The sequence below is a fragment of the Thamnophis elegans genome, chromosome 12 (genome assembly GCF_009769535.1).
Source record: "Thamnophis elegans isolate rThaEle1 chromosome 12, rThaEle1.pri, whole genome shotgun sequence".
Classification (NCBI taxonomy): Eukaryota; Metazoa; Chordata; class Lepidosauria; order Squamata; family Colubridae; genus Thamnophis; species Thamnophis elegans.
Window position 1 is genome coordinate 3032375 of NC_045552.1, and position 12167 is coordinate 3044541.

A 12167-nucleotide genomic window follows, 5' to 3' on the forward strand; every position below is an offset into this window, starting at 1 on the left:
TGAAAACAAGCAAGACTTTGATAGAAGCAACAGAAAATTTGAAGGGGGGGGGTATCATCACACGTGACGCTAATGAATTTTCCACATGCAAAGTTCCTTTTTTTTTCCTTTTTATTGTTTGTTGTGTGCAAGTTATTTCACTATTAGTTGTTTTCCAGTAGACATTTTGAAAACATGCGACAGAATTTGAAGTCCACCTTCCAACAACGGAGTAAGGAAACATTAAATATGGGAAACCTTCATGAAGGGGCTAGATTACATGATAAAGCTCTTTCTCTTAAAGCAAAGACAAGGGGGGGGGGGAGAGGGAAATAGGGCAGCTTTCCTGACGATGTATACAGAACACTAGGCTGGAGAAATGCTCTTTTCAAACTAAGCCAGGAAGGAGAATCATGCGAGATGAGAGATCAAGACAGCTTGCACACAGAGCTTCTAAGTTTCAAATTTTAGGAGGGGTGTTGGGTTTTTTTTTTTGGCTACCTGCTGCATAGTTTCAAGATTGATCTGCCTCTTGCCAAAGGGGGGCAGGAAACTGAATGCCCTATATATATCGCTCTTGACATGGATATACAACGCCATACTTCTGCCCCCAATTTCTAAAGCCGGGGTGTCCAATCCTGGCAACCTGAAGACCTTGTGGACTTCTGGCTGGCTGGGGAATTCTGGGAGTTGAAGTCCATGAGTCTTAAAAGTTGCCAAGATTGGAAGCTCCTGCTCTGAAGGGATCAAACTGGGTTAGTACACATAAATTCAAGGTAATTCAGGCTGCAAGAAAGGAACGTGGAATGAAGCAGAATTATTTCATACAGCTCAACGACGACAGCTAGCATTTGTGAGGGGGGGGGAAGGGTTTGGGGTTTCCTGCATTATTTGAATACAAGGCAGGTGAGAGACGCTTAGCAAAGCCCGGCTCCTTCATTTAGAGATCAGGGCCATTCTGTCCACCTTTAAAATATTATTTTGGGAAGGAGAAGGGTTGACCGAAACTCAGGGAAGGGGCTCCTTAGCCTTGCAAAGCCAGTTGGAAAAGGGAATTGGAACTGCTATGGTTAAATGAGAGGGGGTGGGGGGAGAGAATGAGATGAAGCCACAAATATCACACAAGGTCTTCTTTCTGCAGTAAAGAAGAAGCCATTTTCCCGTATCAGTTTCCATTAAGATTTTGGGAGGGGAAGGGGGGGGGACGAGGACAAGAGAATGACACCATCAACAAAAACCAAACTTACTAACGATGCTTTAAATATTAAACCATCAACGAAGCCATGGGGAGGATGTAAATGCTGGCTCGGGAAGCGAGGCAAGGCTTGGAGGACTTCACATCTCTCCCGGAGCAATCCACAGGTGACGCATCCCAGCCTTGTCCACTGCAGCGCAAAGAGGCGGGATGAGAAAGGAAGCGAAAATGAAGAATTTGCCACTTGAGTCTAATTCCTTCGTGCCAAGAGCCTCTCTTTTTCCCCCCACCAGAGCTGATCCAGGCAGAGTTCTGCAGATAACGGGCCAGAGGATGGAGGGCAAGAGGACTGTGGTGGTTGTTGCGCTTGTTGTTAACGCAGATCTTCCTCTTCACCCTGTATGTTTTTCTTGATGCGCAGAAGCATGGTGGTCAGCCATTGGTCCAGGCGAGAGATGGAGTCGTATTCCTTCACCTGGAGGGAAAAAGGAAAAAAAAAACTGTAGCCAGGAATATTCTAAAACCACACACAGCCTTAACAGGGATTTTAATATAGGTACTCCCTGACTTACGACTGCAAATGAGACCAAAATTTCTGTTGCTAAGTGAGACGGTTGAGTTTTGCCCCATTTTATGAGCGTTCTTGCCACAGCTCTCAAGTGAATCACTGCACTTCCTACATTAGTGACACCGTTGTTAAGTGAAGCTTGCTCCCCCATTGATTTTGCTTGTCAGAAAGGCCACAATAAGGGGATCCCATAACCCTGGGACACTTGCGACCGTCATAAATATGAACCAGAAGTTGCCCAGCTTCTGAATTTTGACCATGTCATCACAGGGATGGTGCAAGAGTTTCTAAGCGTGGAAAAACTCATAAATTATTTCCTTCGGTGCTTTAACTTTGGAACGGTTGCCAAATGAAAGGTTGCACGCTCAGGATTTCCTGTATTCCCACCCTTCCTAGTCAATTCCCCTTCCAGATGAGATTCCGGAATTCCAAGCCGTTTGCAGCCTTCCGGTCTGACGTTCCCTAGGTATTTGTGATATTTGATCACATCATTGAAACCCCACGTCCAGGAGGCACAGGAAGCTGGGGAGGGGGGGGGGGGGAGATGACGAAAAAAATCGAACTGGACGGCAACGGAAAAGGAGGAGGATAAACCAAACTTACTGATTCAGTGTAACTGTCAATATTTTGTTCCTCGTGAGCATCCAGCAATTTCTAGGAAAGAAGACAGGACAGGCGTCGTTAGGACAGTTTCCAAATAAAGCAGTATTGACAGAGGGCAAGGGTCAGCCGCTGATGGGAGGGAATTAGAAGGCTCATTGGTTGGAGCGCAGATGACACTGGCCGAAGAGCCGGTCCTTGCTCTTGTGGACATTGTGCAATCTTGGGTTCACCAACCTGATATAACCCATCGAAGAGAAAGGGTTCCTCCCTATTTGTCCCAAAGTTCCGGTTTTTTTTTTACAAGAGGCAACTGGACTTTCTTGGGGGTTTTTTTGAAGACGTTTTGCTTCTCATCCAAGAAGCTTCTTCAGCAGCAAATCCTTCCATTCCCCACCATATGGGCAGAGCTGAAGAAGCTTCTTGGATGAGAAGCGAAACATCTTCAAAGAAAAACCCAGAACGTCCAGTTGCCTCTTGAAGAAGAAAAAACACACCTTTGGGACAACTGTTGACCTGGATGACTGAGAACGTCCATTGACATTTCCCTGCCAATCATGCCCGATGCTCCATGGTGGCCAGCATGATTATACACCGAGGTACACAGAACGCTGTTACTTCCCACCAAAGTGGTACCTATTAATTTACTGTTTCGAAATGCTAGGTGGGCAGAAGCCAGAGCAAGTAACAGGACTCACCCCACTGTGTGGAGCTCGGGTCTGAAACCCGGACTGTCGGCTCTGCAGCTGACAAGCTCAGCGCCTTTAACCGCTGAGCTATTGTTGGCCTGAAAAAGCATCCCACAGCCAAGCATCTCCAGTCTTTTCTGGAAATCTAACACACACACACACACCCGCAGTGCCTAAGAATAATGCCATTATTGCACGGTTTAACTCCTAGCTCCTCCCCACTCCTTGCTGACCAATCATGTTACCGATTTCTAACTCACGGCTGTCGTAATCTTTGCATAATGTCATTCAAAGTCTTGTACCTAACAATCTAATCCAAATTCACCTTCTGTACTTTTGAGACTGGAAATGTCACCCCACTCTCAGGTGCATGCATTCAGCGAGACTGGCCTTAAGACTCAATAATATATGTGTGGGTCTATGCATAATTTTGTATTTGTTTATTTATTTTGTCAGTTTATGTCACAGGTCTTCAAACTTGGCAACTTTAAGACTTGTGGACTTCCAGTAAGCACAGTCTTTAAAATAACTTTAACCCTGAATTTAAGAATTCTGGGAGTTGAAGTCCACAAGCTGAGGTGGCGCAGTGGTTAGGGTGCAGTACTGCAGGCCACTTCAGCTGACTGTTATCTGCAGCTCAGCGGTTCTAATCTCACCGGCTCAAGGTTGACTCAGCCTTCCATCCTTACGAGGTGGGTGAAATGAGGACCCAGACTGTGGAGGTGATATGCTGACTCTGTAAACCGCTTAGAGAGGGATGAAAGCCCTATGAAGCGGTATATAAGTCTAACTGCTATTGCTATAAGTCTTAAAATGCCAAGTTTAGGGAGCCCTGGTTTATATAGTGTATATTGGAGGTGGAGACCCTTTGAGAGCTGTATGCGACAGAATTTCATTTTGATGTATGACGATTCGTGCACATTCAAAGTGACAATAAAGTTATTCTAAGTCTAAGGACTACTCTCACCTTAACCAGTTTGCATTCTCTGGAATCCGAGAAAGCCGGGAACATTTCTTCGTACTTCTGTACAGCCAGCTGATTGAAAAGAAGGTAAAAAAATGGAATGCCAGTTAGGGGACTGGTTGAATCTGAAGGTATCATAATAGCAAAGGACCTCACAAGAATATTGTCAACTGATTCACTTGCTTGGGATTAGATATGGGTCAGTGGAATTCAAGGGGAGATTGCACTTAGTTTGCTTGTGGCTACTTAGGGATTCTAAGCTGACCCCTCTTTTCACCCCGCCCTAAGGTTCTGCCATTCCTTCTCCCACAATTATATATCTTTGCATTCCATTTTACCTTCTGCTGTTTTATCTTACTCTTTTATCTTTACTCCATTTTATCTAGTGCCTTTTAGTCAATTCAATAAATTCAATAAATGAAATAGTCTATTTTATTTCACTGTAGTCTATTTCACTGTAGCGAAGAAATTAAAAGACGCTTGCTCTTGGGGAGGAAAGCGATGGCAAATCTAGACAGCATCCTAAAAAGCAGAGACATCACCCTGCCAACAAAAGTGTGTGTAGTCAAGGCGATGGTTTTCCCAGTTGCAATGGATGGCTGTGAAGGTTGGACCCCAAGGAAGGCTGAGCACCAAAGAATGGAGGCCTTTGAACTCTGGTGCTGGAGAAGACTCCTGCATTGAGTCCCTTGGACTGCAAGGCCATCCAACTGGTCAGTCCTAGAGGAGATCTTTACTGCTCTTTAGAAGGCCAGATCCTGAAGAGGAAACTGAAAGACTTTGGCCACCTAATGAGAAGGAAGAAGGACTCCATGGAGAAGAGCCTCATGCTGGGAACAATGGACGGCAGAAGAAGAAGGGGATGGCAGAGAATGAGGTGGCTGGATGGAGTCACCGAAGCAGTCAGCCTGAGCTTCAATGGACTCCAGAGGATGGTAAAGGACAGGAAGGCCTGGAGGAATGTTATCCATGGGGTCGTGATGGGTCGGACATGACTTCACAACTAACAACAATTCTATTTCATTGCATTTCATTATCCTATCTTGTATCATTTTACTGTATCTCCCTGTGGCTGCAGCTCATGCTCGGATATGGGCCAGCTCCCTCATCATGAAAGAATACCATACAGTTTTACAACAGTACTAGAAACAAAACAACATGGTCCAAACCTTGCAATTGAGCATGTCAATGCAGAAATGACAGAGGGCTGCCTTGAAGAAGTATTCCTTTGCACTGTATTTCAGCAAGGGACTGTCCATGGCACTGGTCCCGACCTGGAGATTGCAGAAAAGGTGGGGGAAAGAAGAAAATCAGAAAGAAATTTTTTTGAAGGAAGTTTTTTTTTTTTTTTAAAAGGAAGAAAATGATATGGTATTTATACCACCATAGTCAGCACCTGCCACAAACGAGATATGAGGACATCTGGTTCGGTTTTCCTAAGAAAAATCAGCAAATCTTAACAATATTGAGGAGTCCAAAGACGGCAGAGCAGAGAAGCGGGGCCGGCAGGGATGTAGTAATTATATGAAACTATGTTATTATTTATTGATTTGTATCTGTGATGTCGTTGTGGCCCGCAAGCGGAGCTGGTGGCAGACTCAGTGAGGAGGTTGGGGAGGAAGATGGGCCAGTCCTGGAGTCTGGGGAAGGCTCTGACGAGGGCTCTGTGTCGGAGGCAGAGAGGGGGCCAAGGCCGTCCGGCAGTTATCAGCTGCCTTCGGAGTCAGACATCAGTGAGGCAGACGAACAGCTGGAGCCTGTTCCCGGTGTGCGCATGCGTAGTTTTTAATTAAAACTGGCAAAACTCAGCCCTGGTAGATATTCGTTTCCACACCTCTATTGTGAGTCGGTATGTTAAGGAGGTGCAGTTTTACGAGGGTGCAGTGAAAGGCGGAGAAAAGGAATAAAAGCGACTGTACCTGCTCATAGATTTCAATAGCTTTCTGGTATTGCTCCAGCTGAGCTGCATAGGTGGCCACTTTCAGCAAACATTTGTTGGCGGAGCTGCAGGAAGAAAAAAGACAACTGGAGGCAACTGGGCACGGGAAAACCAGCAGCCCCTCTTCCCCACCTGCCAACGCAGACTCCATCATGCCCACCCGGGGCAACAAGACTCCCAAAGTAACCAAGGCCCAAATGCAAAAGATGCAAATACGAGTTTAAAAAGTAGCTTGAGTGGGAGAACGGGTTGGGTTTGAATTTCCCCCAAGGTTTTTCTCTTGCTGGTCTAGAGAGACTCCGAGTAGAAATGCACCTCTCCAAGGTAAAGAGGGAGATAATGTGTCTGTAATGAAGATTTCCAGAAAGGGCTCCTAGCAACCAGCTCTACCCAGGAGTCAAGATCTTTTCAAACTTGAGGATTAGCATGAGGGTGGAGGGTCACCTAAGAGCAGAGGTGGGTTCCTACCAGTTCGCACCAATTCGGTAGAACCGGTTCATCATATTTTTGAAACTCGCCACACACACACACACACACACACACAAACACACACAGACAGACAGACAGACTGACTCACACAGTGAGAGAAAGGGAAATAAATAAATAAATAAATAAAGAAATAAAGAAAGAAAGAAAGAAAGAAAGAAAGAAAGAAAAAGTGAGAGGTGAAAGAAAAAAAGAAAAAGGGACAGAGACAAAAGGAAGGAAAGAGAGAGAGAAAGAAAACACATGGCCAGCAAGCCACTCCCACCAGGTCACATGGCTGGCAAGCCACTCCCACAAAGGAGGCCACACCCACAGAGTAGGTTCGAAAAAATTTTGAAACCCACCACTGCCTAAGAGGCATTTCTGACTTCTTAGGGGTCTTAAAAGCTGCTACCGAAGCAATAAATCTTTTCTCCATGATAACTACATTCAGAACAATCCATTCAGACGAGATAACCCATAAGGAGTTGGGCCCTGGGTGTAAAGAATTATGAAAAGTATGATGCCACCTTGGATGGCCTGAAGACACTCCCAACGCCTTGTTAGCCTCCCAGCCTTTGAACTTTTTAACCTGATTCATTTTGATTTGTAAGTTTTAGCTTGTTTTAACCCTGTTCTTAAGCTATGCTTTTTCATGCGTGTGTTTATATGGTTTTCATTAATTTGTTGTAAAATGCCCAGGGTCACTGAGGTGAGAGGAGCGGTGTAGAAATTTCTGGGAGTGAATGATGCAGCTGCTCGTTCTGATTCCAGAGATAACGTGTGCCTGAGGCACTGCTCAAGCTGTGATAATTTTGCCCACAGCTCCTGTAGCGATAGGAACAGGAACAGCACTTAAATCTTATAGGCTGCTCCACAGCGCTTTTACAGCCCTTTCTAAGCGGTCGGCCTCTTGTCTCCAACAATCTGGGTCCTCATTTTATCGAGGATGGAAGGTGGAGTCAACCTTCAGCCAGTCAGCATTGAACTGCTGGCAGTTAGCAGAAGCAGCTTGCCATGCTGCATTCTAACCCCTGCACCACCACAGCTCTAGGAAAATTCTTTTTTATTGCGAATGTACTCAACTGGGGCAGATTTCAGACGACTGCTCCAAATCTCCACCACTGCCCCAAAACAGACCAAGTCTTAAGTTTATAGAGAACTGTATTTCAAACCTGCAGCAGCCATTCACATGGGGAAAGCAAAAAAAAAAAAAAAGTCTAATAAAATAAGCAGTCAAAATAAGGCTGGATTAGTAACGTAAGCTTTAAGTCAGAGAACCTCGTGAAAACGTGAAATACCAGGCAAGTCGGAACCGCATTCTCATTGCCCAAAGCACAGCTGTGACGAAATATTGCTTCAGCTTTGCTTCAGGGAACTGAATCGCAAGATCAACTCGAAATATTGTGTTAGCTTTCCGTCAGTGGGACACAAAATTCCTCTGGCCATTTCCAAAACAGAGAAGCTGTCCATCCAGCTTTGATCCTTTTAAACCAGTCTGCTTTCTGACAAACAGGAACGGCACCATCACGAAGCGGGCCTGAGCAGAAATGGAAACAGGAATGCTCGAATTACCTGTTTGATTCTTCACCTTTGTAGTAATCTGCAGCTTGTTCGTAATGAGCTATTGCCTGGAAGAAGAAAGGGAAATGGAAACTGAGCATATCTGTGGCTTGAGTTGAGACCAAAACATAGGTGGGTTCCTACCAGTTTGCACCTATTCGGTAGAACCGGTTCGTCAAATCTACTGAACCGGTTAGAAGAGGTTCCACCAGTGGACCCGGAAAGCAGGCCACACCTACAGAAGAGGTTCCAAAATTTTTTTGAAACCCACCACTGGTCCTTGGATATGATTATTCTACACTATCATGCTTCTATTTATAAAACTCAGTGCCTCTGTGAAAGGTAAGGGTGACTACTGCATTTGTGGTGCAATCAGAACATTGCGTGTGTTGAAGTTGTTTTAACGCAAACCAAAGATGCCTTTTAAAAAACAAGTTTGCATCATATTCTTATGCATGCCAGTGCTGTGTGTGAGGTAATTTAAGGTGGTTCTGACAAGTGTCGTCGGCATCTTCATATAGCAATAGCAGTTAGACTTATATACCGCTTCATAGGGCTTTCAGCCCTCTCTATGCCGTTTACAGAGTCAGCATATCGGCCCCAACAATCCGGGTCCTCATTTTACCCACCTCGGAAGGATGGAAGGCTGAGTCAACCCTGAGCTGGTGAGATTAGAACCGCTGAACTGCAGATAACAGTCAGCTGAAGTGGCCTGCAGTACTGCACCCTACCCACTGCGCCACCTCGGCGTTATCCGGTCACATGGGCAGCAAGCCACTCCCATCTGTTCACATGGGTGGCAAGACACTCCCATCTGGTCACATGGGCGGTAAGCCACTCCCACAAAGGAGGCCACACCCACAGAGTAGGTTCGAACAATTTTTGAAACCCACCACTGGACCAAAAGTGTACGTACATACGTACGTACGCGCGCGCGCACACACACACACACACACACACACACGGACTGTTTCCTTGCAAGACTAGCAGATTCTTTCTAAATAGCCAGTTTTCCTTACACAATAGGACCTTGCATGCCAAAGCTACTAGGCACAAATATTTTTCTCCCCTCGTGCCATCACTCTGCTGAACATCTAATTCTCACATGACTGTTTTATGCCTAAAGATATTTACTCAGGCAGTAGGGCTGTGTTGCTATTATCCTTCTCATCTTTTCTACTACCGTCTCCTATTGGTATCTCATGATTATGTTACCTGGTTTTGTATGCACATGGAGAGCTTAGGCACCAGAGGCAAGTTCCTTATGCATCCAATCACACTTGGCCAATAAAACAGTGTGTTCTAGTTAAAGATTCCAGCCTTTCCCCATTTTAGCAGTTTGTTGTACTAGTGTCAACTCGCAAAGGATCCCTGGCGTGAACTGACAACTAAGGCGTTTGCAATGGGAGACATGATCCTCTTGTCTTTCCAGTCAAAAGTTGTTCAAAACTTCCAAAGGAACTTTTAAGTTCCAACTGTAATTCTGACTGAAAACTGGCTTAACAAAGCACTAAACCTAATTCCTGGAGCCCACCAGTTCCCCTTCCCTGCCCATCTGCCAACTAAATCCTTTGAAACTTTTCCAAAGTTCTCACAATCTCAGGGTAAAGCCGCCAGAGCCGCTCTTAAGAGCGAGAGGAGGGGCACGTAAATTGAATGAATAAATAAATAGCACCCCATCATAGACTCATGGAAGGAGAGTGGGGCCTGGCGTGCTAAGGTCACTGGGGTCGCGAAGAGTCGGACACGACCGCTGTAAGGAAGCCTGTTGAGACAGGGTCTACACGATTCGCCTGTTCGCTGTACCTTTTCAATGTCCACCAGCTCACTCTCGTAGATCTCAGCTATGGTTATATGGTGCTTGGCTGCAATGGTGAAACGGCCCTGAAAAAGAAAGGCCCGGGAAATAAAATGAATTAGAAACCAACTTTGGGGGATACCTGGATGTTTGCGTCCCGCCCGAGGCAGAGCTAATCCATGGCTTATCCTCTTCAGCTATGCCGAAATCAGGAAATTATCCTGAACCTCCAGATTCTATAAAGGTCGTCAAATTAGGCTTATGGCTTACTTAACGACCACCTTGTTTAGCCACAGAATTTCTGGACCCGACTGTGGTCATAACTCAAGGACTATCTGTGTGGTTTACTGCAAATTCTGTAGCAAGAAGCACAAAATGCCATGTACCTCTAAAGGTGTGTGTGTGCATTTATTTCCTCTATGCACAAACCTTTGTCAGCATTATGACGGTACTACACAATTTGTGTGTTAGCCAGACAACCCATCCCCACCACACACACACCATTTGTGGTTCCTTGCTTGGGAGCCATATCTTTAAAAAGCCAACACGGAACTCGTGAAAAGCCACCCTCTATGTCAGGGGTGTCCAAACTTGGGAAGTTTTAAGACTTGTGGACTTCAACTCCCAGAATTCCCCAGCCAAGGCTCGTGAAAAGCCACCCTCTAGGTCATGGGTGTCCAAAGTTGGCTGGGGAATTCTGGGAGTTGAAGTCCACAAGTCTTAAAACTTCCCAAGTTTGGACATCCCTGCTCTATGTGGATTTGCCAAGTGAACTCTTTTGTCAAGCATAAAATGTTCCCTGTTTTTAATTAAGAAGGGAGTTTCTGAATTGTATAAGCGGCTCACCATGTCTGTGTAGATCTCAATAGCTCTGAGGAGACAATTAATGGCCTCTGTTAGGAAAGGAAGAAAAAGAGTGTAAGCCATTTTAAATGCAAGTAACATGAAGAAACGAAGCCATTCATCCATGCAGCTCCAGCTAACCTCCCCTGGGAGGGAACAGAAGGCAGGAATATTTATAGCATTTTTCTTTTCTTGGATGAGATCAAGAAGCACTTAAGGGAAAACTGCGGAGTTCTTCTTGGAACCGGGACAGAGTATCTCGAGAACGGAACGGGCTTCCTGGAGTGAGATCTGGGCAAACTGTTGGGCATCCTGCTGCCAAGGATAAACATTAAGCAACCCTTGGAAGGGTTCCAATGCTGCCATCATGTTGCTGCTTGAAGAACTGCAACACGTACCCTCTTAAAAACACCTGTACAGGTAGTCCTCAAGTTACAACAACCATTCAAAATATCAGTGGCACTGAAAAAAAAGTGACCTACGGACATTTTTCTAGAGTTACAATTTTTGCAGCATCCCCCTGATCGTGGAGTCGAAATTCGGATGGTTGGCAACTGACTCGTATTTATGACGGCTGCAGTGTCCCCGGGTCACGAGATCCCCCTTTTGCAACTTTCTAACAAAGTCATTGGGGGACCAGATTCACTTAACAACCATGTTACTGAATTAACTGTAGTGACTCACTTAACAATGGAGGCAAGGTTGTAAAATGGGGCAAAACTTACTTAAACGTCTGACTGAACGACGCAACAATTCTGGGCTCAGTTGTGGTCATAAGTCGAGGACTATCTGCACTGAGATGGCGGAGAATTGGGTGACCTCAGATCCAGCTTTTGAAAATAACCCTTCCGTGGCCCTTCTGTTTTGAAGGGATGCTTGCTCCAAATAGGAGACAAGTATCTTGGCTAACTCACGCTTATCGATATTTATTTTCAGGGTTAGCCGTGTAGCTGGGTGTCAGGTAGCGCTCTTTGAAGTAGTTGTTTTGAATTGCTTTGAAGCCATTTCCACCTATTCAATTAAACTTATCTTCAGCCAAATTGTTAAGTCCCCCCCCCCAAAAAAACCCACTTGATCCAATTATTAAGTCTTGTAGCTTGTTAGTAGATCAATGCTATTTCGAATGGTCTTAAACTCTTAGTTCTTTTAACAACGTTAGGAAACACTTAAGATGTAATTGCTTGTTAAGTTTCGGTTCGACCACACCTTCAATATTCGGGCGCCATTTTCGCTTCTATCTCGTTAATTTTAACAGAAGAAATTTCTGTGAAGCGGAGTTTTAAAATACCTGCAATTGTGAAACTCTCCAGTATTTGCTCTGCCTGCTTCTTATTCAAATGTAGATCAAAACATAGATTGCAGGGATGGTTGTGGCTCTTTGATCTGCGGAAAGCAGAAGCGGAGTGTGTCGAGCTACAGGGGGGCTCACACCTTCCTAGTGCCAAAATATTAAAGCAAGCAGCAGCACAGAAAAAAATACTTGTAGTAGACATCGACTGCTCCTCTTGGGCGGCACCGGGAAAGCCTCAAAAGACCCATTATTTCCTGTTATATTTTCTTCTAC

At 45.1% G+C, this 12167-nt stretch overlaps 2 protein-coding genes across 2 annotated transcripts in view; one reads left to right on the forward strand and one right to left on the reverse strand.

The window, feature by feature from the left end:
• Positions 1-98: 98 nt before the first annotated feature.
• Positions 99-12167, reverse strand: part of NAPA (NSF attachment protein alpha) — a 22052-nt gene continuing 9983 nt past the window's right edge. The window contains exons 4-11 of the mRNA XM_032228493.1: positions 10607-10653; positions 9769-9846; positions 7975-8030; positions 5915-5999; positions 5165-5269; positions 3999-4067; positions 2346-2396; positions 99-1649 (exon numbers count right to left, since the gene is read on the reverse strand). Of these exons, the coding sequence (XP_032084384.1) occupies positions 1548-1649; positions 2346-2396; positions 3999-4067; positions 5165-5269; positions 5915-5999; positions 7975-8030; positions 9769-9846; positions 10607-10653 (593 nt within the window). The 3' untranslated portion in view covers positions 99-1547. The remainder of the gene's footprint in view (positions 1650-2345; positions 2397-3998; positions 4068-5164; positions 5270-5914; positions 6000-7974; positions 8031-9768; positions 9847-10606; positions 10654-12167) is intronic.
• LOC116516091 (zinc finger BED domain-containing protein 1-like) overlaps positions 8266-12167 on the forward strand; it is a 23469-nt gene continuing 19567 nt past the window's right edge. The window contains exon 1 of the mRNA XM_032228490.1: positions 8266-8304. The gene's annotated coding sequence lies outside the window, so the exon portion shown is untranslated. The remainder of the gene's footprint in view (positions 8305-12167) is intronic.